This window comes from Microtus ochrogaster, unplaced genomic scaffold, assembly GCF_000317375.1.
Source record: "Microtus ochrogaster isolate Prairie Vole_2 unplaced genomic scaffold, MicOch1.0 UNK24, whole genome shotgun sequence".
Lineage (NCBI taxonomy): Eukaryota > Metazoa > Chordata > Mammalia > Rodentia > Cricetidae > Microtus > Microtus ochrogaster.
Genome location: NW_004949122.1, coordinates 5,219,946 through 5,246,278, shown reverse-complemented (window position 1 = coordinate 5,246,278; position 26,333 = coordinate 5,219,946). Strand labels below are relative to the sequence as shown.

Sequence of the window (26,333 nt, the reverse complement as noted above, 5' to 3'; positions counted from 1 at the left end):
TAGAATAATATGATATATATGACTGTTTACTATTCCTTTACACAAAGGTATTATTTAAATGTCATAATCATTTGTTTTGTTTCAAAGAAAAAGACCCACCCCAAAAATCAGCTGAAGTTTACAATCAGGTAATAGGCCAATGAATAGTGTCCTATTACTTATTGCAATGCCTGGGGCTATGGGGTGCAGCTCAGTAGCAGCCCACTGATCTAGCATGATGGCCTGGTTGGTTTTTATTGTTGTTGTTTTGCTTTGTTTAATTTTCAGTTTTGGACACAGAGTTTCTCTGTGCAGCTCTACCTATCCTGAAACTAGCTCTGTAGACCAGGCAGGTCCTGAACTCAGAGATATGTCTGCTTCTGCCTCTGGAATTAAAGGTGTGCACCAGTAGTCATGGCCTTGGTTCTGATGACCAGGACACAGTATGTGTGTGGAGGGCTCTTTATTGGTAATTGGTAAGAAAAGAGCCATACCTTATTACTGATTAAACCATAAATTAATGATTTGTCTAATTTTATAACATGCAGGAAGGGAAGGAGAAGGGAGGGAGGGTAAGAGGCAGAGTGTGAGTGTGTGTGTGTGTGTGTGTGTGTGTGTGTGTGTGTGCAGTGTGTGTAGTATGTGTAGTGTGTGGGTGTGTGTTGTCAGAGACTGAACCTATGGCCGTGTGCATACTAGGTAAATGCCCTACTTTTGAGCTATACAAGCAAACAACAACAGGGGTTAGAGCTATAGTTTAAGTGTTTGTATGGCAGGCATGAAGGTGGATTCAAACCTCAGAGATGAATAAACCAGGCTAGCATATACACCTGTAATGCCAGCACTGGGGACAAGGGGACAGCAGGGTCAAAAGTTAAAGGCCATTCACGATACCTGCCTGAAAAATAAATGAAGAAAGAAAGGGGAGGGAGGGAGGGAGGGAGGGAAATGTAGGACAAAAGGGGGGAGCTATTGACTAGGCTTTTTTTTCTCTCTCCTGTTTAAAATATCTGGAGATGACTCAGCAGATAAGAGCAACGGATGCTCTTCCAGAGAACCTGGGTTCAATTTCCAGCACCACATGGCGGCTCACAGCTGTTTGCAACTTCAATTCTGAGGGATCCAATGTCTTCTTCTGGCCTCTGAACACCAGCCCTGCATGCAGTGCACATACATATATATGTAGGCAAAGTACTCATATGCATAAAGCAAAAAAAGAATTAAAACATCTCTTTAAAACTTTCCATTCTTGGCCGGGCGATGGTGGCGCACGCCTTTAATCCCAGCACTCGGGAGGCAGAGGCAGGCGGATCTCTGTGAGTTCGAGACCAGCCTGGTCTACAGAGCTAGTTCCAGGACAGGCTCCAAAGCCACAGAGAAACCCTGTCTCGAAAAACCAAAAACAACAACAACAACAAAAAAAAACTTTCCATTCTTTTGGAACTGTAAAAAGCAATTACATAGTTCCGTTTGACAACTCACTTCTAAACTATTGTAAGTCATCGAAAAAAGTTTGTTCAAAGGTTTGTTTTTTAAACAGTCCTATGTAATTATAAACAAAGTCCATCAACTCTAAGTATTTTTTGTTTGTTCGTGGTAGTGCTTTCTAAGAAAGAAGCTCTCCTAAGAATAGAAAGCATCTTCAACAATGGTGTTGGCATAACTGGATGTCAACATGTGGAAGAATGCAAGTAGATCCATATCTATCCCCATGCACAACTCTCAAGCCCAGAGGGATCAAAGACCTCAATATAAATCCAGTCACACTGAACCTCACAGAAGAGAAAGTGGGTAGTAGCCTTAGCCTTCAACACAGGGGCACAGAAGACCATTTCCAAATATAACACCAGTAGCACAGACACTGGGAGAAACAATAAATAAATGGGACCTCCTGAACAGAAGCTTCTATAAAGCAAAGGACACAGTCAATAAGACAAAAAGGCAGCCTACTGATTGGGAAAAGATCTTCACCAACCCCACATCAGACAGAAGAGTGGTCCCCAAAATATATAAAGAATTCAAGAAGCTAGACATCAAAATACCAAATAATTCAATTTAAAAAAACAGGATACAGATCCAAACAGATTTCTCAACAGAAGAATCTCAAATGACCAAAAGACACTTAATGAACTGCTCTACATCCTTAGTCTTCAGGAAAAATGCAAATCAAAACGACTCTAACCAGTCAGAATGGCTAAGATAAAAAACACTGATGATAGTGTATTATGAACAGCATGAGGAAAAAGAGGAACACTTCTCCATTGCTGGTATGAGTGTAAACTTGTATAGCCACTTTGGAAATCTGTATCGCAGTTTCTCAGAAAATTGGGAATCCCTACCTCAGGATCCAACAATACCAACACTCTTGTGCATATACCCAAAGGATGCTCAATTATACTACAAGGACATTTGTTCAATTATGTTCATAATATAGCATTATTTGTAACAGTCAGAACCTGGAAACAACCTAGATGCCCATTAACCAAAGAATGGATAAAGAAAATGTGGTACATTTACACAATGGAGTACTACTACTCAGTGGTTAAAAAAAAAAATAGATATCTTAAAATTTGCATGCAAATGGGTGGAAATAGAAAAAAACATCCTGAGTGAGGTAACCCAGACCCAGAAAGACAAACATGGTATGTACTCACTCATAAGTGGATATTAAACGGAAAACAAAGGATAACCAACCTATAGTCCACGACCCCAGAGAAGCTAGGTAACAAGGAGAACCCTAAGAGAAACATACATGGATCCCCCAGGAAAGAGGAAATAGACAAGATGGCCTAACAAAATTGGCCATCTTGGGGGGGGGGGGGGGGGGGGGGGAGGAGCATAGAAGAAGAGGAGCGGAGAATGGGAGTGGGGAGAACATGAGGAGATGGGGAAGAGAGGGAGAGCAAGGAAAGAGGTATCTTAATTGAAGGAGTCGTTATGGGGTGAGCAAGAAAACTGGCACTAGGGAAATTCCCAGGAATCCACTAAGATGACCCCAGCTATAAGACCCTAAGCAATAGTGGAGAGGGTGCCTGAACTGGTCTTCCCGATGTCATCAGAACCTTCATCCAGCAACTGATGAGATCCACACGGAAGCACTGGGCAGAGCTCCCAAAGTCCAATTGAAGAGAGGGAGGAGTGAGAGTATGAGCAAAGGGGTCAAGACCATGATGGGGCCAGCCCCTCAAACAGTTATCTGGACTGATAGTGGCGGGAAACAGTATAGGGCCAGAGAAGGCCCTCTGAATATGAGTGACAGTTGTATTGCTGGGGCAGATTGTAGGGTCACTGGCAGTGGACTAGGATTTATCCCTACTGTTTGAACTGGCTCTTTGGAGCCCGTTCTCTTTGGAGGGATAACTTGCTCAGCCTAGATATAATGGGGAGGACCCTCTTGGTCCTGCCTCAAAGCCATGAGCTAGACTTTGTTGACTCCCCATGGGAAGCCTTACCCTCTCTGAGGAGTAGAGTGGGAACTGGCACTGGTGTGTAAAATGAGAAACCATTTTTTTTTCAAAAAAAATTTAATTAATTAATTAAAAAAACAGCTATTTAAGGAAAAAAGAATGGAGTAGCAGCTAGGAAAAATCAGAGACTCATTACAAAATAACAATAACCAAACACTACCTGGCTATTTTCAAAATGCACAGCCACAATCAGCTTCCCTCCATAGAGTTTATCTTCCAAGTTCTCCAGGACGGACGGCTCGTGCTCAGGTGGGTACGTGTGCTTCAGCCAGTCAATCCAAGACAGCCCCACCAGAGACTGAATCTTGTCCTCACTGAATTTGCGCATTTTTCTTCTAAACTCATTCACTTCAGGATCCTTTAAGGCATCAAATTCATGAAGACCTACAGAAATTTTGTAAAGATGTCATTTTTAAGCAGCAATAACAATTTTTTAAAAAAGAACACAAATATCTTCAATACAAACTAACTTGGATATTTGTCTTTTACCAAGCAGACAAAAAGATGACAAACACAGGCAAAATAAGACTCATGTATAAAATACACGTGCTATTGGATCTCTAAAACACACAAATTAAAATATTATGTAGAAATGGATTATTTATCAGTATCACAACTATCAAAACTGGACATGGAGGCACACCTGTAATACTGGCAGAATTTGGAGATGGAGGCAGGAGAGCTGCTACAAGTTGCCGAACAGCCAGGGTCACAAAGTAAACACATATACACTCATAAAAGTATATACATGTATAGTGAAAAATGAAATTCATAATACACAATTGAAAACCACATGATAAATGATTATCCTGGATAGTCATACACTGTCCAAAAAATACATTATTATAAATTAACTGTTAAAGACCTGCAATTATAGTAGAAACATTTGGACTCCCAGAAGTCATATCTTACCAACCACATATATCTCAGGATAGTTATAAATGTGTCACAACACAAAATATTAATGAACAATTGGAGGGGGTAACCTTTGCATGGTTCTTGATCATGAACTCTATAGGTGATATCATGTCTCCTACAATGAGAATTTTAGAGTTCACTGTTAACATTCTTCTGTTGGGTGAACAATAGGTACTACAGGAAGGAAACAAATGAGTTCCCAGTAACAAAAATATTTACTACGAGCTAGGTCTAATCCACCTCTTTTTGTGGGGTTTGGGGGCATAGGAGAATGTCTGAGACAAGATTTTACCAAATGGCCAGGCTGCTCACAAATTCAAATTCCAGACAATCCTCATGGCTTGGCCCGACTGCTCAAACTGCTGGATGCACCACTATACCCAGCTCTAAAATACCTTTAAATGTCTAAATTGCCTACCTGTCTCAGTTTCTACAGCCAGGAGCCTAATCCTAGCCCTCAGCATCTCTCCTTCAGGTGACTATCACAACTTTTACACAGATTCCTTACTTTGAAGCCTTTAAAAAACTTACGTATATTTATGTGTTTGGTTAAAGACACACATGGATGCACACACGGACAAATACATAGATGCACACGTGCACATCAGAAAACAGCTGTGGGAGTCACTTTCTCCTTCTGCCATGGGGTACCAGGAATCAACCTTAGGTTGTGTGGCTTAGTAGCTGGTGCCTTTACTCAGTAAACAGCCTCGCCGCCTTCCACTTGAAGGCCTAACCTCTCCAATCTTACAGTCTGAACAAGCTTTTTTAAATGCAAACCTGATCATGTTACTTCCCATGTAAATTCTTTCAATAAAAAATTTCCCAGAATGGGGCTGGCTCAACTACCAAAGGCTAGTTTTGCAGAGGACCAAGCCTGCACACTACATCTACTTTAGGGGGCTCACAACTACATATAACTCTAGCTCCAGAGAACCTGACACCCTCTCTTAGCCTCCACTGGCACCGCACTCTCATGCACACACCCAAACACAAACACATATTAAGAATAAAAATAAAACTTATATATCTCTGGAATGTCACTGCCCTTTTTGGAAAGGTTTTGTGTGAATTTTTAACTTTTGCCTATTCTCTTGAATTATCAGGGGAAAAAAAACCCAGCTCAACCAAGATAAAATGAATCCTTCCACACCAATAAATATCCTGGGTTTGTTTATTCCACTAAAACTACAAATGGAATTTAAGGCATCATAGCAGATTCGGTCTTTCATGTTTTCAAGTTCAAACATTCCACTAGATCTGAGAAGGTAATGCTGGGACTATTGTTGTGAACATAGTCGTGATGGTCTGTCACAAAGTGAACTCATGAGACAAGCGTGCTTCTCTGAGGAACAGAAACAGTTCGCTGTAAAGCAGCCGGCTGCTCACGAAGGCGAGGCTGCATATGCTTAGTCCTTTGTTCTAATGACACATGAAAAGGAAGTAGCAGAAGGAGGGGTTCCCAAGAGCTTAGCAGCAGGACTTTTCTGGGTGATTTTCCCTGCTCTGAGCTACTGTGTACCTGCATAGTCTTTGCTACATATCTTTGTGGCCTCTTTCACGACCATTATCAGTTCTTGTTATTATTCGAGAAGGCCATCTTCAGGTTCCATTCCCTTTTGCTGGCCTTTCCTACAACCCCCTTCACCTGCAAAACTCCTCATCAGCACGGATGCTTGTTTAGAATTACACCCTCCAAGCAGCCTTGCTCAACTCCCCGGTACACGTAGACAGGACCTTGTGACTTGGCGGGGTATTTACTGCATTCTACTTGTCTGCTTATTACTTCTTACAGTGAGTTCCATACAGCATGGCTGCAGTTCCGAGTATAAAGATTCAACACACAGTGAAGAATGGAAGTCACTACTGATCTGGTAATAATGTCTTTTTTTACCACATATATGTGTGGATTTAGCATATATGTGTTCATACATGCATGTAGGGGTCAGTGGACAATTTCATGTTGTTCTCAGCAACATCCTCCACCTTCCTTTGAGACAGAATCTGTCCTGCTCTGGAGCTCACTAACTAGGCTAGCAAACCCCATGATCCTCTTGCCTCTGCCTCCCAGTACTGGGATTAAAGATGTGCGCCACCACACCTGGCCTATGTATACTTTTCACGAAAGTAATGCCTCATGAATTTTGAGAACACTACAAACATCTTTCAAAAATAAAATGTGGGAGCCAGTGAGATGGCTTGGTGAGTAAAGATGCTCGCCGCCAAAGCTGGTGGCCTAAATTTGAGTCCTGGAACCCACTACTGTTCTACTAAAGGAATGTAGCATTGACTCCTAATTCTGTTCTACTCATAGATCAGTGACTTGTCCAGCCGTCATCAGAGAAGCTTCCTCCTGCAGCAGAGACCCACGGAGAAACAATATGCAGATAGTGAGAGACTTTAGAACACTTGGCCCTACACAGGATCCCTTCATCAAATCCCTCCTCTCAGAGCTCAGAGAAACCTGCAGCTAGCAGAGGCAGAAAGAGTGTAAAAGCCAAAGGGGATGGATGACACCAAGGAAACAAGGCCTTCTATCACACATAAGAACTCACAGAGACTGAGGCAGCATGCACAGGGCTTGCTCGGGAATACACCAAATGGGGACCTACAGCTAAAAGAAGAGGACACGTGCCGCCATTGCTAACCAAGAGCTATTTCCAACTGCCAACTACTTGCAAATGAAAAAAAAATTAATTATCAGGTAGTGGTAGCACACACCTTTATTTCCAGCACTCGGGAGGCAGAGGCAGGTGGGTGGATCTTTGTAAATTCAAGGCCAGCCTGGTCTACAGAGCAAGTTTCAGGACAGGTTCCAAAGCTACACAGAGAAATCCTGTCTCAAAAAAAAAAAAAGTTAGTGTTCCACAAGGGAGTCTTACTGGGGAAAACAAACTATTAAAGGTAGGCCCCGTGCCCGGCAGTAAATGGCCAACACAAAACAAACTCAAGGGCATCTTTATCTTTGGAGGTTCTTTGTTGTGTCAGGGCCCTTTTTCTTTTTAAAGCCTTACAAGCCCTTTGTGTATATTTTATGGGATTCCTGTGGGTGGAAGCATGTGTCTCTGCATTTATATGTGTTGCTTGTGTTTTTTCTTTGGCTCTTTTCCTTCTGTTTGTTTTATCTTATTCCAATTGCTTTGCTTTGTTTTTTATTGTACATTTTATCATCCTTTAGATGCCTTTTGTTTTCTAACAAGACAGAAAGGGGGTGGCTCTGATTGGGAGGGGAAGTGGGGAGAAACTTGGGAGTGGGGGGGAGAATTAGAACATATTGTATGAAAAAAATCTCCTTTCAGTAAAATACAATTAATGTATAAAAACTTTAAATATTAAAAAAAAATAAAAGTTTGGGGCTGGAGAATGCCTCAGAAATGAGCCTGCCTAGCATTCATCGGGCATTGGGTTTAATTGGCAGACTACCACTGATAGGAAAAGCAAATGCCATTAATAACTTAGGCTAAGTAATAAGTTTAAACTTAATTTTCAATATACCTTCTCCTACGAAACTGATAGAAAACAGTGTATGATGCATAGATAAATATTACAATCAAAAAGCATGAGAAAAGAATTTGGGCACACTAAAAATATGATTAAACTCCTACATACTGCCAGGCAAGCTGGCAAGTAAGCAGCCTCAGTCAGCCCTGGTGAAGTGCAGAGATGGGAGCTCAATCAAGCCAAGAGCCGGAGACCAGCCTGGGTAAGATACTTAACCCAGTCTCAAACAAAACAAAACCCCAAACCTGGTTAGGGGAGGGTTGCTGTGTGGTGATGAGCCCGGGGCCTGTCACATCTCAAGCCAGCGGTCCATTGGGCTACATTCACAGCTCTCTTCTGAAATAGTTTATTCTGAGACTTGCAAGGCAGCCCTTAAGGCTTGAGTTTGTGATCTTCCTTCCCTGGTCTCTCAGGCATCTGCGATTACAAACGTCTGAAACCAGACCCAGCTCAAGCATTCTCTTCAGGCTGTGATAAAACCCCACTGGCTGTGACTCCATTTTACAGGGTGCTGTAGAAAACAAAGCAGGAGAACATGCACTTCCAAGGGAGAGGGCAGTCAGAGTGCAAACAGCAGCTCCGTAAACAATTATTTAGAATAAACTGTAAAGAAAATGTCAAGCACATCACCCTAGAGGAAACGGTATTTTTAGCCTGCTCAGGGCAGTTCTGCCCTAAAAGTTCTATTGTTTTCTTTGGACAGAGGAGGCAGCAACCTTGTTCCTGAAGTTAAACTGAAGTAATTGTTTATTGTTTTCTCAGGAGGCATGACCTCACCCAGCCCTGGATACAGTCAGTATGGACAAAGCAGCAACTGCAGACACCGACTCCTTAGGTATTAAGAGTGAAGGCTTGTTCTGGAGCACAAACTTCCTACATAAAAACTACCTTTCAGCATAGGAGCCTAAAGAACTGCCAAATCTGCTAAAATGCAAAATTTATAAAACAGCTAAGAGCATACAAACTACTTAATTTGTGCCATGCACTGTTTATATTTTGGTCAACCAGCAGAGCACATTACACAAAACACAGAGACAATAAGCCACAAGATACTGCATGAAATAAAATATAGCATCGATTGCTTTATATCAGACCCCATGCTATAGGGGGATAAAGGCTGCCAGATGAGAAGACAGCACTCAGCTCAATCGCATCACAGATAAATCCTGAAGACATGCTTTAGCAAGTATATTCCATGTAATATTTGTATTTCCTATTTATTTGCTAAATTTGGTAAGCTTAGGTAGTTAGTGGTGGTTAGTTAATCCAGATCTAAGATTTAAATGACCATTAAGAGCAATCTAAGTTTGGGCCTACAGGATGTCTTAGTGGGTAAAGATGTTGACCATCAAGGCTGAAACCCGAGTTCAATCACATGTATGCTGCATGCATACGGCATTTAGCAATCACCCATATGAATAAATAAATGTAATTTAAAAATTGGGGTGCTAGGTAAGTACCTTACAGAGTTATTTCCCCCCAAAGGAAAAGCTAACTTACTATGCTACTAGAGTACATCTTGTCAAAGCAGGTAGTCAAACCCAAAAAGCTCCAAGGGACTTTCTGATTTGGGATTAATCTTCAAGGCCCTATCCTCAGTAACCCCGTGTAGTTCCTAAATCGGATCAGTACTTTCTTTAAAGTACTGACAGACATTAAATCTTCTCTGCTATGATTTCTATAGCAAGAGAGGATTAATTCCTCTATGTTCTTAACTTTCTCCAGAATTTTTCTTTTTTTAAGACGAGGTTTTGTGTAACCCTTGGCTAGCTTCCAACTTGCCATGTAGCTGAGGATGACTCTGAACCCCTGACCATCCAGCACAATCACACTGGCCATTATTGTTTGTTTGCTTGAATGGGGTCTAGTGATTCATGAATCCTAGGCAAACTTCTACCAAATGAGCTACATCTCCAGCACTTAGAAATAATTTAAGGAACCATGGAATATCTTTATTTGATACAAAGATAACTTCTAATTAAAAATAACCAATAAAAGTGCAAAAATTTGCCACGAACATGAAAAATTTATAGAAATATTGACAACTTATGTTCTTAGTAAGAAATTATATCTGAAATAAATTCATATTATAAGGGGATTATAGGTAGTTTATAACAAAGTAAAATAAAAATCACTTATTAGGAAAGTTTCTCAACCAAGAAGAGCAGTGCACACAAGGTCCAATATCTGCATCCGCGAGGCTGAGGTAGAAGGATGTCGATTTCAACCTGCCTGCCTGAGGCGGAGATTCACTATGCATCCCTAGCTGACCTGTACCGTGCTCTGTAGGCCAGTCCAGCCTCAAAGAGTGCTGGAACTAAAGGTGCACATCGTCACTTCAGTGGACTACAATTTCAAGCCCTTGCCTGGTCTACGTGGTGAGACAGAAACCAATCTGAGCCATTATAGCAGACCATGGACGGGAGAGTTTCTCAAATTATCTGAGATAAAGAAAGAATTATATCTTTCCCAGTAATTGAAGATCAATACTTTTATAAAATAAAAATAAATCAACAGGAAAGAAAAAGACATACAGAATGCAAGCCCTTGGGTGCTGCAGCAATATCACATTGCTAGAGATGTATCTAAACATTCAAACTTCAGTTCTCACAGACCTTAGTCCCAAACCCTGAACATACCAGTATTAGTCCATGGACAAAATGCTGAAAATAATATCTTGGAATATACTTCCACAGCATAACAAAGATAAAGCTGAGAATTCATATTGAAATCTTTTATATTACCTTTCCCTATAAGTACTCCAATTTTTGAGTCCAATTTTTCTGCTGGGTCACAACTTCTTGTCACTAGTTTTAGAACAGGAAGAAAAGGCCTGACATCACAAAGTCTTCGAGTTTCATCTTCAAGTTCCTCGTATACAGCAGTTTGATTGACACATGCAAACATGTAGGAGTCAATGTCCATAAGGAGGTTAAACAGTGGGTAATTGTGAACTTGCTTCCATAACATCTGCAGGAAAAAACAGTAAGACATTAACTGGAATACTGGTACTCATATACAAAGATACATACACAAGGATGACCATTACCTGTTTGCAAAATTCAAAATGCAGGGGCCTAGAGATGACTCAGCAACTGAAAAGACCACCTGAGGTCAGTGGTGGTCCACACCTTTAACCTCAGCACTTAGAAGGCAGACAGGTGGATTTCTGTGAGTTCCAGGCCAGCCTGGTCTTCAGAGTGAGTTCCAGGACAGTCAGTGCTAGAGAAACCCCGAGGGGGTTGAGTGTCTATGTGTGTGTTAGAAATGGTGGTAGAGGGGCTGGAGAGATGGCTCAGTGGTTAAGAGCATTGCCTGCTCTTCCAAAGGTCCTGAGTTCAATTCCCAGCAACCACATGGTGGCTCACAACCATCTGTAATGAGGTCTGCAGACATACACACAGACAGAATATTGTATACATAATAAATAAATAAATATTTAAAAAAAAAAAGAAATGGTGGTAGAACCAGCTAGGATCTGGGCTCAGTCACCAGCGCCCTCGCTACAACTCACAACCATCAGAAACTCCAGTCCCAGGAGATCTGACGCTCTCTTCCAGTCTTTGTAGACACTTCAAATATGTCATACATAGACATTCATGCAGGCAAGATACACAGTAAGTAGAGCCCAGCCTGGGCTACAGGGACTAAAACAGACAAACAGCCAGGCATGGTCACACACCTTGAATGCCAGTACTGGGGGATGGAGGCTGTGTATTTCTGTGAGACTGAGGACAAGAGCTATATAAGAAAGACACTGAGAAACCCTGTCTCGGAAAAAAAAAAAAAAAAAAAAAAAAAGAAAGACACTGACTCAAAACAAAAAGACAAATAAATAGAAACTCTCAGCAGTGATGCAGTAGCTACATTCTGTATTTTCTTTTTACTTCAGAAATGAGTTTTAGAATTCTTATGTTTCGGGGGCTGGAGAAATGGCTCAGTGGTTAAGAGCACTGGTTGCTCTCCCAGAGAGCCCAGATTCAATTTTCAGCACCCATGTGGCAGTTCACAATCATCTGCAACTCTGCTTCCAGGGGATCTGATTTCCTTATGCAGACATACATGCAGGCAAAACACCAATGTATATTAAAAAAAAATTTTTAAATCATTAGAAAATGCTCATGCATCAATTATAATAAAATATATTTCACAGCTTTTCTGATGTTATTATGCAACTTTCAATTTAGTCCAAGTTGAACCATATAATTTAATGAGACTTTATTTTTCAAACATCTGTGTTTTAGACGTAGTTCCTGGGGAATTTCCCTCCAGCTTAGACTTGTAGTAAATGCACTGTAGAAAGTAGGCAAGGTGGCTCAACGGATAAAGGCCCTTGATGCTAACTCTGATGACTGAGTTCAATCACCAGAACCCACATGACGAAAGGCAACTCCTGCAAGCTGTTCTGGGACCTCCATGCGTGCACAGTGGGACACGCACACACAGCCACACACATGTGAACACACAACACAAACACTTGTAAAAATAAATCAATAAACGCTGCTGACAAAGAACTCAGGAAACTTAGCAAAGCTTGCTGTAAAGGCTGTAAGTGTTTTGTTGCAGACTGGCAAAGAACCAGGCTTTAGGATCCAGAGTGCATGACCTTGGGCAGGGCCTCACACCTCTCCCCAGAGGTTTCCTCTGTTAACAGTGAAGACTTGCTAGCTTCCTGCATCCCTAGGATCTAGTCTTTCCCTTATCAACTGTAGTGCTGCCACATCCCCCAGGATCCATCTGGTGATCTTATTTAGATCCATTAGCAACTATTAATAAAAGGAGCCCTCCAAGCCCTAAACAGTATGTGTGACTGCTGTTAAAAATAACAGTTAACAGTATTCTCATCTTTAAGAAGCCCACAAGCATCTGGGTGGTGGTGTACACCTTTAATCCCACCACTCAGGAGGCAGAGACAGGCAGATCTCTCTAAATTCAAGGCCAGCCTGATCTACAGACTGAGTTCCAAGACAGCCAGGGATACACAGAGAATTCTGTCTTGAAAAACTAAAAAGAAGCCCAAAAACGTCTTTGCCAAGCACATGCCTTTGATCCCAGCACTTGGGAAACCAAAGCACGGAAGATTTCTGTGGCATTCGAAGTCAGTCTACTCTATATAGCAAGCTCCAGGCCATCCAAGGCTACAATAGTGAGTGACACCCTGTCTTAAAGCAACCCCCACACAAAGTCTTTATGAACACACACGGTGCACAGACATACATACATACAGTCATACACATTTTTTTTAATATTAGAAACTCCTTATGCAACAGAGTGGGGAGTTGTGTCTGTGTCCTCACCACTGACATGAACACTTGGGAGGCTGAGGCAGGAAGTCGGCTACAAAGGTCTAGACCAGTAAGGGGTCAGAGTAAGAAAGACTCTGCTGACTAGATAGATAGATAGATAGATAGATAGATAGATAGATAGATAGATAGATAGATAGATAGATAGATAGATAGATAGATGGATGAAAGGGAAACGGATTTCATGTATCCATTGATTTTTACTGGAAACGCTTCTCCAGGCTCATGGCAAGGGGGGCGGGGACAACCAAAACATCACATAGAAGAAAAAGGTGACTAGCTCAAAAATCAGGAATTACAGCAGAAGGCATCCAACTTTCTAGCCCTTCCACAGCAGTGTGTACTAGGTAGCCCAGAATGACCTTGGACTTGAATTCCTTGGGCCTGGAATGCCCCATCCTGCTTTTATCTCCCACCCACCTACCCCAACAAAGCATCTCACCATGACAAGTGTCAATCTTTCTTAACACAGCTATCACATATGGATCAAAAACAAATGTTGGAGAACAAACATGTTTATATATAACAAAATAGGACATAGCAAAAAATTTTAAATGCAATGGTCTGAAATTTAAATGTCTCTCAGCTTTACCATATGATTCCCACTAAGTTACACAGAAAGTAGGCTATGTCTTGGGAAATTCTAACTATAAACATACCTGTTTAATAGAAGAAATGGTAGCTTCCCGAGGTACTTCCAGCTGGATATAAATCCCAGTGGGCAGAAGGAAATCCACAGATATGGCGCCATCAGATGCGATCTGTGAATCCACTGCCCAGATGTCAAGGATGTCTGCCATAGCAGGAGGCATTATAGAGCTGAGGCACATTCATAACCTCGGGGCCCTGACATCAAGGAAATGGAAAAATAGCCGTTAGCTAATTGTTACTCAAGACACAACAATGTAGTCATGTTGGAACACACTTACAGCCATAAGCTATTTGGAATGTTGAGGCAGGAACATCATTTGGGCCCAGGAGCTAGAAAGCTTGAATGTGAAGCACAAGATTTTCGGAAAGAAAATGGAAAACCACCAATCTATAACTAGTCACTAGAAATCAACTATTGAAATTCACTTTCAGTTATCACTATTCAGAATTTACACAGACAAACATATAGATATTCCAATGATTCAGATTTAAAGACCTCAGCTGTGTGATATGTGTTTTTGAGCACATTGAGCAGACTCTCGACAACAGAGCAACATGCTTCCATAGAGGTTTCCTTGGTTTTTTGGCTTTGGGGGTTTTACTTGAAGCAGGGTCTCCTAGCCCAGGCTAGCCTCAAACTGGAGACTGTTCTGCCTACCATATAACTAGATAACAAATGTGTGCCATCGCCTCCTGCTTCGTAGAGACTTGTCTTAGTTTAAGGAGTTAGTGGGGGAGTTGCACTATATTAGCCTCGGCTGAGCCTTGAACTCACAACACTCCTCCTACCTTGACTTCCCCAAGTGTGTTACCACCATGCCCAGAATTTTATTTTTCCAAATGCTGGTGATGAAACCCAGAGCTTTGAATATCCTAAGCAAGCACTACACATACTGAGCTATATCCCCAATACAAATACTGATATTATTTAAGAGAAAGAGCCTCATGTGACCCAGAATAGCCTAGAACGTCAGTATCTCTTGTTACACCTTCCAAATCCTGGAGTTACAGGCATACACCACCATGCTTGTTCCTATTAGAAATACTTTTAAACTGGATGTGGTGGTACAAACCTTTACTCCTACCTCTTTGGAGGCAGAAAACAGGCATATGCCTCAGGGCTACACAGAGAAACCATGTAAAACAAAAACAAAAGGAAGAAAGAATTAAGGAAGGGAGGGAGGGAGGGAGGGAGGGAGGAAGGAAGGAAGGAAGGAAGGAAGGAAGGAAGGAAGGAAGGAAGGAAGGAAGGAAGGAAGGAAGGGAGATAAAGATTTTTTAAAACAGGGCATGACAGTCTATGCCTTTAATCCCAGCACAGAGGCAGAGGCAGGCAGATCTCCATGAGTTTGAGGCCATCCTGGTCTAGAGAGCAAGTTCCTGGACAGCCATAGCTGCATGATAAGAAACCTTGTCTCAAAAAGAGCACCCCGCCGCCCTCCAAAAAGGAAAAGGAAATACTTTCAGGAAAATAAAATTGCTAGTGAGTGTATTGGTAGAGAACTTGCCTAGCATGCCTGAAGTTCTGAGTTCAAGCCCGAGCCCTGTACCTCCCATTGCTGCATTTAAATTGAAAGTAAAGTGTTTGATTCTTCTTTGCCTTCCTTGCCATCCTTATTTCACAGAGAGCAACACATGCAGAATCCAGTCTATGAGCTCTGGGCTGGGAGGTGTCTTAGGATTGACAGACTCTCCTCGTTTTAAAGTTAAGAAATGAACGCCCAAGAGACATCCCTATCCAGGAAGACAGAAGCAGGAGCAGGAGGGCATTGTTTTAGTTTCAAAGCAATTAGCCCATGTTTCCTTTGTCTCCTTTAAAGGAAATGTTCTCACAGGGCTACCAAGTCTTCGAGGTCTTCAGTTTATGAAAGCATATGATCAAACGCTGAAAACAAGAAACATTTTTAAAGTACGAAAACAACTTTTCAGGGATGCTCTAAGTGTACAGAACACAGCAGGGACAACTAGCCCCACTGGGCCTTTAGACAAGCTGCCATCTGTCCACTGGAGGAAGAGAAGAGTTGAAAGGCCTCCACTTCCCAGTGACATGCCAGGAAAATCATTAATGTCTGTAAATCAGGAGACAAGGGGAGACGGGCACACACTTTTGACATGAGTGAACAAGCACAAGCAAACACTCTGAAGACTAATGGAACAAACTTGGAGAGAGAATGAAAAGAAAATTAAGGAATATTGTTTCCTGTTTCCATGATAAAGCGAGAAGAAAGGCAAGCATCTACTGTTTCATGTGTGACTCGAGTACAGAGCACACCCTCTCAGCCTTCCAGGTTCTGTGTCCTGGGAAAAAGCTGGCCCAGGAGCACACGGACAGTGACAGAAACAGTCTCTAACAGAGAAAGGAAACACTATAAGGCCAGCACAAGAAGGAAATGGTGGGGGTCCCACAGCTCTCCAAAGGTCTGGAGACTGGGTCTCTGCCCTTGAGCATACTGCTTTTTACACATAGCCTGGTGGTCCAAGCTTTCCTGCCTTCCTCTGCCAACTACATTCTGTACTGTTGATCTGGATGCTTCTCTCCGGGCCCTACTCTCCAGACCCTGGAAGGCACCATACCCACTGGCAGCAAAGGCTACGTTTGCCACTGCAGCCTTCCAGCTTCCTTCAGAGGTAACTCACGGGATGGCATGCAACTAGGGCTCACTCCCATTCCACTGCCTAGCAGGTTTGTTGTTTGGTGAATGAATTTTCACTTCGTAACCTGCCCTAGCCTCAGACTTGCTGCAATCTCCCTGCATCTGTAGCAAAACCACAGAGAGATTAGATAGAACAACTGCCACACCAAACTTAAGGGCTTCGCTTTAAAATCATTTTACTTGAATCACTGTGATTCTATAGAAGAGAGCTCTCTAAAATAACTTTTAATTTTTTCATGTGAACACATGCAAAATGTAAAACAAAAGGTAAATTTATTATGAAGTTCAAAGTCTAATTTTACACAACTCATTAAACATATATTTGATTTTTTTTTTTTTTTTTTTTAGTTTTTCCGAGACAGGGTTTCTCTGTAGCTTTGGAGCCTGTCCTGGCACTAGCTCTTGTAGACCAGGCTAGTCTCCAAACTCACAGAGATCCACCTGCCTCTGCCTCCCGAGTGCTGGGATTAAAGGTGTGCGCCACCACCACCCAGCTGGATCAAATTTTTTAAGAATATCCCCCAAAAGGTACCTGGAATAGCCCCTGGTATTTAAAAAGCACTGGGAAGAGTATTAGTTTACCCGTGGGCTAATATTAACAAGACCAGCCATTCATTCTGCGGTGAACGCAGCAGTGGTGTCTCTCGATCATGCTTCCAGGCATCATCCCTGATTGCCAGGTGGGGAAGCATTTAGCAGTGTTTCTCAACTCTGTCATTATTTAATTTCTCTTGGGTAACAGTCAAACTGTTAATGGGACGCTGTGAGTCTTAGCGATGACATTTCGACTTCATTTGTCACAGAGATTTCTTTTATTGATTTGACTTTTCTCTTCATTACTGTGCTAAATCAGTCCTCTGGGATCAAGGACTAGGGGTTCACTCTGTAGCAGAGTGCAGTGGATTAACAATTCAAGATCAGTTCAGAATTACAAGCTAGCAAGACGGCTCAGCAATGCTGTGCAAGCATGGCAACCTGAGCTTGATCCTAAATCCACATAAAAGTGGGAAGAATCTACACATGGGCCCCATGTAGCACACAGGCACATATACAATGTTTATAAAAAGGGAGATCAAAAGAAGGAGCATACTTTAAAATTTTATTCCTCCTGACCAAAACAATTTATATAATTACATTTCAAAACTCAAGGTAATGTGATAAAAATGCTCAGAAAAAAAAATAGAATGGGCTACTACAAAAATTCTTCCTCCAATGACAAGGGCAATGTATCATGTGACCATGTACAGCAGGGCCACTCCTGCCCCTGTGTAATCCTAGAAATTCTGCCTTGTGACACGGGTCTTTCCTTAGCATTTATTTGAGGGACAAATGCTCAATGGCTTTTTGTTCTGTTTGTGAATGAAAGCCATGCAACAAGAGTAGGGCTTTTTACTTAGGTTGTTCATCTATAAGCCAATGCACAGAATCAAAAGCAGCAATGCCCTGGTCACGAAGCTGCTAGCATGCACTGCAGGGTCAGGGGTGCTTGTAAAAGACAATCAACAGTGACCCAAGTCCAGACGTAAACATCATCTATGACAGTCTTACTTAAGTAGCTCTTTAAAACAACAACAACAAAACACATCTTACTAATGTTTAGCCATCATGGTCCCTGAAACTAACCGCCAGACACTAGTTTGCCTGCCTGGCACAAGGGGTCACATGGGTCTTCGAAGACGGAAGAAGACAAGGAGGATATGAGTGGAGTCCAAATGGTTTAACTAAGAAGCAGAGCCAGGCGGTGGTGGTGCTCACCTTTAATCCCAGCACTGGGGAAGCAGATACAGGTGGATCTCTGTGAGTTCAAGGCCAGCCTGGTCTACACAGAATAATCACGTTCCCAAAACACAAAACAACCCCCAAAGGCTAGAAAAATCTTGACCGGTTTCACTGCTTAAGAGCTGGCATCTTTCTGTTCCTTACTCCACTGGTTGTGTCTAACAGGCTCCTGGGCATATTTTTGTGAATGTTAATAAATCTTCCAAGGACTTCTGGTTCTTACTTGTAAGTACCGTGGCAATCAGGACAGACTGTGTAGCCAAAGATACCCACATGTAACTGCTGTGAGGATGAGTCAAGAGTCTAGTGGAGCGAGTGAGTAACCGACAGCCTCACATCTAGGAATTGAACCGGGGCCAGAAAGCCATCTGGATGGCAAACAGCAACATGAGAAGAATTTTAAATAGCTTCAGCTATAGAAAAAGCACTGCTAAGGCTCTGGACCTTTTAACTATTTATCTACTATCATTTTGAAAATAAGAGATAATGCATACAATTTAAAAGAGTGTGTTACCAATGCTGGCTTTTCTCCACAGCCATTTCAGGGCTTACTATTCTTTTGCACAATGGTTTAACTTTGCTTAGCACAGTATTTATTTGTTTTAATTTTTTCCTCTTGGTGACCAATTTCCCTCTTAATGTATCTGGCTATGAATGACAAAATGCAAAGAGAAAGTAGGGAACTAAGAACAGTAGGGAGGAGTCTGTCACTGGAGTCTCCTTCAACTGTCTTTTCTCTCCAGAGGATACAGTGAGCCACAGAAGGCAAGCTGACAGTGTCATTCAGTGCAAAGCATTGAGCAAAGAGGAGAAGAGAGGCTAGTCAGAGGTGGAATTCCTATCTAGCAAGACAAGGTCCTGGGTTCAATTAATTACTAAACATTCACTCTGTTAAAGGCACACCACACGTCTGAGGAAAGATAAGATTTAAAAAATAAAATACTGGGACTGAAGAGATGGCTCAGCAGTTAAGAGCACTGGCTGCTCTTGCACCCACATGGCGGCTCACAACCATCTCTAACTCCAGTCCCTGAGCTTCAATGCCCTCTTCTGGCCTCTGTGGGCACTGCACACATAGGGCACACAGACATGCATACAGACACTCACAGATGTTAAGTGGGAGTCACGCCTGATCTGCTTTGCCTGGAGGGTGTTCCTTCTTACATGAAGGAAACACATGAGAAGGTAGCTAAGGCTTAAATGGTTCATTGCAGTGATTTCCACCTTGGTCTAGAGGAGCTGCAGCTGCAGGAAATGAGGGTAACTGCTGGGAAAGAAGCCTACAGGGAGAGTATTTGTCTGACCATCCCAAGGAGGGAGGAGGTAAGGTGAAGCGGAGGGGCCATTAGGAGCAAGTATGGCAGGTGAGTACAGGTACCACCCTTTCAAGAGACTCAATGCCATTTTCATAGGGCCTATTTAGTGTATGTCTCTGTCTCTCTCTCTCTCTCTCTCTCTCTCTCTCTCTCTCTCTCTCTCTCTCTCTGTGTGTGTGTGTGTGTGTGTGTGTGTGTGTGTGCTGTGCACACCCTTAATCCCAGCACCCCAAAGCCAGAGGCAGACAGGAGACCAGCCTTGTCTACACAGTGAATTCTAGGCAAGCCAGGGTTCCACAATGAGACCCTGTCTTAAAAAATAAAATAGAAATAACAAATAAAACAGTCATATTTTCCAAAGGATACAGACTATTTTAAACGTTCTTAATTTAATACTTTTAAGCCAGTTATTAATATGTCTGCCAACAACTTGCACAAATGCATAATCTTATATTTCATGTAATAACTTTTATTTGCCATTCTGAGATTACAGAATATGCTACCATGACTGGCCCTGTGATGAAGCCTGCATCAGGATCTGGGGAAAGCTAGTGAACTTTGAAAGCCTGATGTGATAACAAAGCTGGTAAGGACCACCTGTTACAACCTGCTTTCTACAACACGGGCTGTGCACTGAAGATGCCTGGGAAAACTTTGCTTTAGTCACTAAGGAAATGCTCACATGCTATAAATATTAAGAGTATGGATTCTTGGGCTGGAGAGATGACTCAGTGGTTAAGAGCTCTGACTACTCTTCCAGAGAACCCCGAGTTCAATTCCCAGCACCCACATGATAGCTAACAACTATCTATAACTCTAAGATCTGACACCCTCACACAGACATACATGCAAATAAAATAAAAATAAATTTAAAACCAGGCAGTGGTGGCACACACCTTTTATCTCAGCACTCAGGAAGCAGAGGCAGGTGGATCCCTGTGAATTCAAGAACAGCCTGGTCTATAGAGCTAGTTCCAGGACAGGTTTCAATGCTGCACAAAAAAACTTTCTCTCCAACCCACTCCCAAAATTAAAAATAAATGAACAAATAAATTTTAAAAGAGAGTATGGTGGCCGGGTGGTGGTGGAGCACGCTTTTAATCCCAGCACTTAGGAGGCAGAGACAGGCAGATCTGTCTTGAAAAACCAAAAAGAGTATGAATTCTTACTTTTAAAATTATATTTATTTTGTGCGAGCATATGGGGGGCATGTGTGTACATTACAGCATATGTGTGAATGTCAGAGAAACATTGTGAGAGTTGATCTCCTCCTTCCATCATACTGGTCTCAGGCTTCTCAGGCTTGCTGACAAGCACATTCACCCACTGAGGCATCTTGCTGGCCCTAGAGTATGGGTTCTTTTTTTCCCCCTAAGACAAGACAGTTTCTCTGTGTAACAGCCCTGACTATCCTAGAACCCACTTTGAAGATCAGGTTAGCCTCAAGAGATCCATCTGCCTACACACCTTCGAACACCTGATTTTTGACAAAGAAGCAAAAATATCAAGTGGAAAAAAGAAAGCATATTTAATAAATGGTGCTGGCATAACTGGATATCAACATGTAGAAGAATGAAAATAGATCCATATCTATCACCATGCACAAAATTCAAGTCCAAATGGATCAAAGACCTCAACATAAAGCCAGCCACACTGAACCTTATAGAAGAGAAACTGGGAAGTACACTTGAACGCATTAGCACAGGGAACCACTTCCTAAATATAACCCCAGCAGCACAGACACTGAGAGAAACAATTAATAAATGAGACATCCTGAAAATAAAAAGCTTCTGTAAAGCAAAGGACATGGTCAACAAGACAAAAAGACAGCCTACAGAATGGGGAAAGATCTTCACTAACCCCACATCAGAGGGCTGATCTCCAAAACATACAAAGAACTCAAGAAATTGGTCATCAAAAGAACAAATAATCCAATTTAAAAAAAATGGAGTACAGACCTAAACAGAGAACTCTCAACAGAGAAATCTAAAATGGCTGAAAGACACTTAAGGAAATGTTCAACATCCTTAGTCATCAGAGAAATGCAAATCAAAACAACCCTGAGATTCCATCTTACACCTGTAAGAATGGCCAAGATCAAAAACACTGATGACAATTTATGCTGGAGAGGTTGTGGGGTAAAGAGAACACTTCTGCATTGCTGGTGGGAGTGCCAACTGGTACAGCCCCTTTGGATGTCAGTGTGGCGATTGCTCAGAGAATTAGGAAACAACCTTCCTCAAGACCCAGTAATACTACTTTCGGGTATTTATCCAAAGGATGCTCAATCGTGCCACAAGGACATGTGCTTAACTATGTTCATAGCAGCATTGTTTGTCATAGCCAGCACCTGGAAACAACCTAAATGCCCCTCGACCAAAGAATGGAAAAGGAAAATGTGGTATATTTCCACAATGGAGTACTATACAGCAGAAAAAAATAACATCTTGAATTTTGCAGAAAAATGGATGGAGCTAGAAAACATCACTTTGAGTGAGGAGTGAGGTAACCCAGACCCAGAAAGACAATTATCACATGTACTCACTCATAAGTGGTTTTTAAACATAAGGCAAAGAAAGCCAGCCTACAAATCATAATCCCAGAGAACCTAGACAACAATAGGACCCTAAGAGAGACTTACATAGATCTAATCTACATGGGAAAGAAAAAAACCAAAATCTCCTGAGTAAATTGGGAGCATGGGGACCTTGGGAGAGGGCTAAAGGGGAGGGGAGAAGCAGGGAGGGGAGCAGAGAAAAATGTAGAGCTCAAAAAAATCAATAAAATTAAAAAAAGAGAGAGATCCATCTGCCTCTATCTCCCTGAATGCTGGCACTGAAAAAGTATGAACACTTAAACATTTAAAACTGGGGCCTAAGGAATAAGATAATGACATCCATGTCTCCATGACAGACTTGGAACTGGGATGGAACACCAGGTAAGGCAAAGATTGCAGCTGATTATGAAGTTCTTTCCACCGCATGCAGAGTGGAAACGACTGAGGTTCCTCAGGTCAGGAATCTGCAGGATGACTACTGCCTGCATCATCGCATTCTCCTTACAACAACACCCACAGATAACAAATGACAACCACAGGGTGGAAACAACTGCTTCTTGAGCGACAACACAGAGTCTGCTAAGCTTGGCCATTATTAATGTTCAGTCTGTTACAATGTCCTTCACTAATTTAGTCACACACACCTGGTGGCAAGTCCAGGCTTAAAACTCAGAATCATTAGTCATGGGTAGTCCAATATCAAGCGTTTCCCTTCTCCATCCACACAGGAAACAGAATTATCAGTAGCAGTAACGAGACTTCCACCATGACTCCAGCGAAGCCTTCGCTTCTACCCGCACTCACTGCTTTCCTACTTGGCACTGTATTTCAGAGCACCCACCCCCGTGGAAATGAACACAGCAGTTCTCCTCCTGTAGCACCTTCCGAAAACCACCGTTTCCAAAACAGCTGCAGAGGCACAATGAATATGAATCTGACTTAAGGCAGCCAGGAAATTAGGCAGAGAGAGCCAGGACATCAGGACACCAGAGGACAGGCACAGAGTGAAGAAGAGGCTGACTACCTGAGGTGGTCTTCCTGATGAAGATGAACAAGAGGAGATCCAGTGAAAAGTGCTCAAGAGGCAAGACCAAAATGATTAGAGGAAGCATGTTTTAGGGGTAGGGATATAGCTCAACCAAAACCCAAACTTAACAGGACATAAGTCAAAGCACACAACTTATTCAGCTGATGAGCTACAATGTGAAAAGGACTATCAAGGAAATATGAACCCAACTTAAAGCAAACAACCAGAAATTTACCAAAGCCCAAGTAACCCAAAAGCATACAGATAAAAGTGCTTAATGTAATTCTTCACTAAAGAGATAAAGATCAAGATCACCATTAGGACAGTGTGGACTCACACCTTCAAGCCCAGCATGGTAGGAGAGGCAGGTGGATCTGAGTGAGGCAGAGCTATGGTGTCACTGTGTCAAACTAAAAACCAAACACAAAGAAACGAAACCCACTGATATCCACAGATCACTATTAGCAGGTGAACAAACTCATTCTTCTCTAAGCAGAACACCAAAAACTCCACTGATCTTTATTCTGTGATACTCTTACCTAAAAACATTAAAACTAAAATTTTCAGCCAGGCAGTGGTGGTGCACACCTTTAATATCAGCACTCCAGAGGCAAAGACAGGGGATCTCTGTGAGTTTGAGGCCAGCCTGGTCTACAGAGCAAGTTCCAGGACAGGTTCCAAAGCTACAGAAAAACCCTGTCTCAAAAAAAAAAAAAAAAAAAAAAACCACTAAAATTTTTCATAATAACCAAAAGAAGTCTCAACTCAAACATACATACATCAATAGAACAAGAAATTGCACTGAATGTTTTATAATATGAAAAAATAATTAAATATAACTCTATACACACCACTGATGACCCTCACAAACACAGTTAACAGAAACAAAAGGGGCCAGGCATGAACTCACATCTGTTGTATCCACAGTACTCAGGGGGCTAAAGCAGAAGAATTGCTACTCAGTTTCACACCAGTTTGGAATAATGTGAGACACTGTCTCAATTTTAAAAAGGAGGGAGGGGTAGTAAAAGAACACATACCATAAGATTCAATTTACTTAACTACATATACCATTTGGAATGTCATTAGAGATAGACATGGTGGCCCACATAGGCCCCAGTGCTGGAATTATAGGCAGGCTGAGTGGTCCAGCCAGCAGCAGTTCCTAGGTTCGGGGAGGAGGGGGTCTTTACATTTGCTGTTTGCATAGCAAGCACTTTAATCAGTGAGCCACTTCCCTAGCCCCACTGAATGTTTTTTATGCAAGCAGATTTTCACAGCAAACGCAAGGCCTGGCATGAAGAGTCGTGTGATGGGAACTCTTTCTCTGGTCCTCTCAGCCTATGGTGTTAGCATTGGTGTTAACAAAGCCAAACTTCAGACTGCTCTGGTCCCTGCAACTGGACTCATCCCGCACGGTTCCCACCTCTAAGTTGTTCCTATCATGCACCTGTCCAACTGCTGGTTACAACTTTGTCTTTTCTCGAAAGTTTAAGACAGAATACACATCATAGACTATAGCAAGAATTTGTATTTTTATAGTTGATTTTTTTTTTTTTGGTTTTTCGAGACAGGGTTTCTCTGTGGTTTTGGAGCCTGTCCTGGACATAGCTCTTGTAGACCAAGCTGGTCTTGAACTCACAGAGATCCGCCTGCCTCTGCCTCCCTAGTGCTGGGATTAAAGGCGTGAGCCACCACCGCCTGGCTATAGTTGATTTTTATAACACCATTATAATGGTACCTGATAAGGATCTGGGCTCAATTTCCAATACCCCATTCACACAAAGTCTGGATTATGGAGCATTTCAGAACTGGAAACTCAATTTGTACTATCCATTTTATAAAATTTCACTTAGAGGGGCTGGAGAGATGGCTCAGTGGTTACGAGCATTGCCTGCTCTTCCAAAGGTCCTGAGTTCGATTCCCGGCAACCATGTGGTGGCTCACAACCATCTGTAATGAGGTCTGGTGCCCTCTTCTGGCCTGCAGACATACACACAGACAGAATATTGTATACATAATAAATAAATTTAAAAAAATTTCACTTAGAATATATCCTGCTGGGCAATGGTGGCATACACCTTCAATCCCAGCAGAGACAGGTGGATATTTGTGAGTTCAAGATCTAGGACAGCTGGGACTACACAGAGAAACCCTGTCTCAAAAAAAAAAAAAAAGCATATATCCTATATGTTATACATTAAACCAGTAAACTTCCAGGACTGCAAAGATGGCTCCTTAGATGAGAGCACTTCCTGCATAATCATGAGGACTGGAGTTCGTATTCCAGCACCTTGGAGCGAGCCAGGCATAACCACAGATCAGTACCTTAGCTCTGATGAAAATGGAGACAAGGGCTGACCAGGTTTGATGGTTTCGAGCCTAGCTGTGAAAATGTGAGCCCCAGGTTCAGGAAGAAACTGTGCTTCAAAGGAACAGGATGACAGCTGTAGACCCAAAGTCTTCTAGCTGGAATGTGTACAAACACAGGCTTACAGACACCCATACATGTGCGTTCATATAGTCACACAGTCAGACATACGCACAGTATATAAAAAATGAAATGAAACCCTTTGGGGTTGGACAGATGGCGCAACAGTTATGAGCACTTGTTCTTACAGAGGACCTGGGATGGATCACCAGCACCTACATGGCAGCTGACAACTGTCCACAACTTCAGTTTCAGAGACTTCCACACTCTTTTATGCCCTCTATAGATAACAGTCACATGTGTGGTGCAAAGACATACCTACCTACGTGGGGGCAAAATACACATAGAAAATTAACTGTCAGATAGTGATAGTGCACGCCTTTAATACCAGCACTAAGGAGGCAGAGGCAAGTGAATCTGAGTTCAAGGCTAGCCTGGTCTTCAGAGTGAGTTCCAGAACAGCCAAGGCTACAGCAAAATCCTGTCTCAAATAAACAAACAAAAAACAAAAACAAACAAACAAAATAATCTAAAACAGACAACCTGGACTAGTGAGATGACTTAACAGGCAGAGGTGTTTTCAGCAGCAGGGAAAGACAGCCAGAGTCTGATGTCTGAAATCCACATAAAGGTGGACAGAGGGGACCAACTAGACAAAGATATCCTCCGAATACATGAGTGCTGTGGAACATTCTCTCTCTCTCTCTCTCTCTCTCTCTCTCTCTCTCTCTCTCTCTCTCTCTCTCTCTC

General features: G+C 42.2%; 1 protein-coding gene across 1 annotated transcript in view; it reads right to left on the bottom strand.

Moving 5' to 3' along the window:
- The window catches only part of Pik3cb (phosphatidylinositol-4,5-bisphosphate 3-kinase catalytic subunit beta), a 108,700-nt gene that overhangs the window by 57,068 nt on the left and 25,299 nt on the right, over positions 1-26,333 (bottom strand). The window contains exons 3-5 of the mRNA XM_005367822.3: positions 13,828-14,014; positions 10,610-10,835; positions 3,607-3,830 (exon numbers count right to left, since the gene is read on the bottom strand). Of these exons, the coding sequence (XP_005367879.1) occupies positions 3,607-3,830; positions 10,610-10,835; positions 13,828-13,998 (621 nt within the window). The 5' untranslated portion in view covers positions 13,999-14,014. The remainder of the gene's footprint in view (positions 1-3,606; positions 3,831-10,609; positions 10,836-13,827; positions 14,015-26,333) is intronic.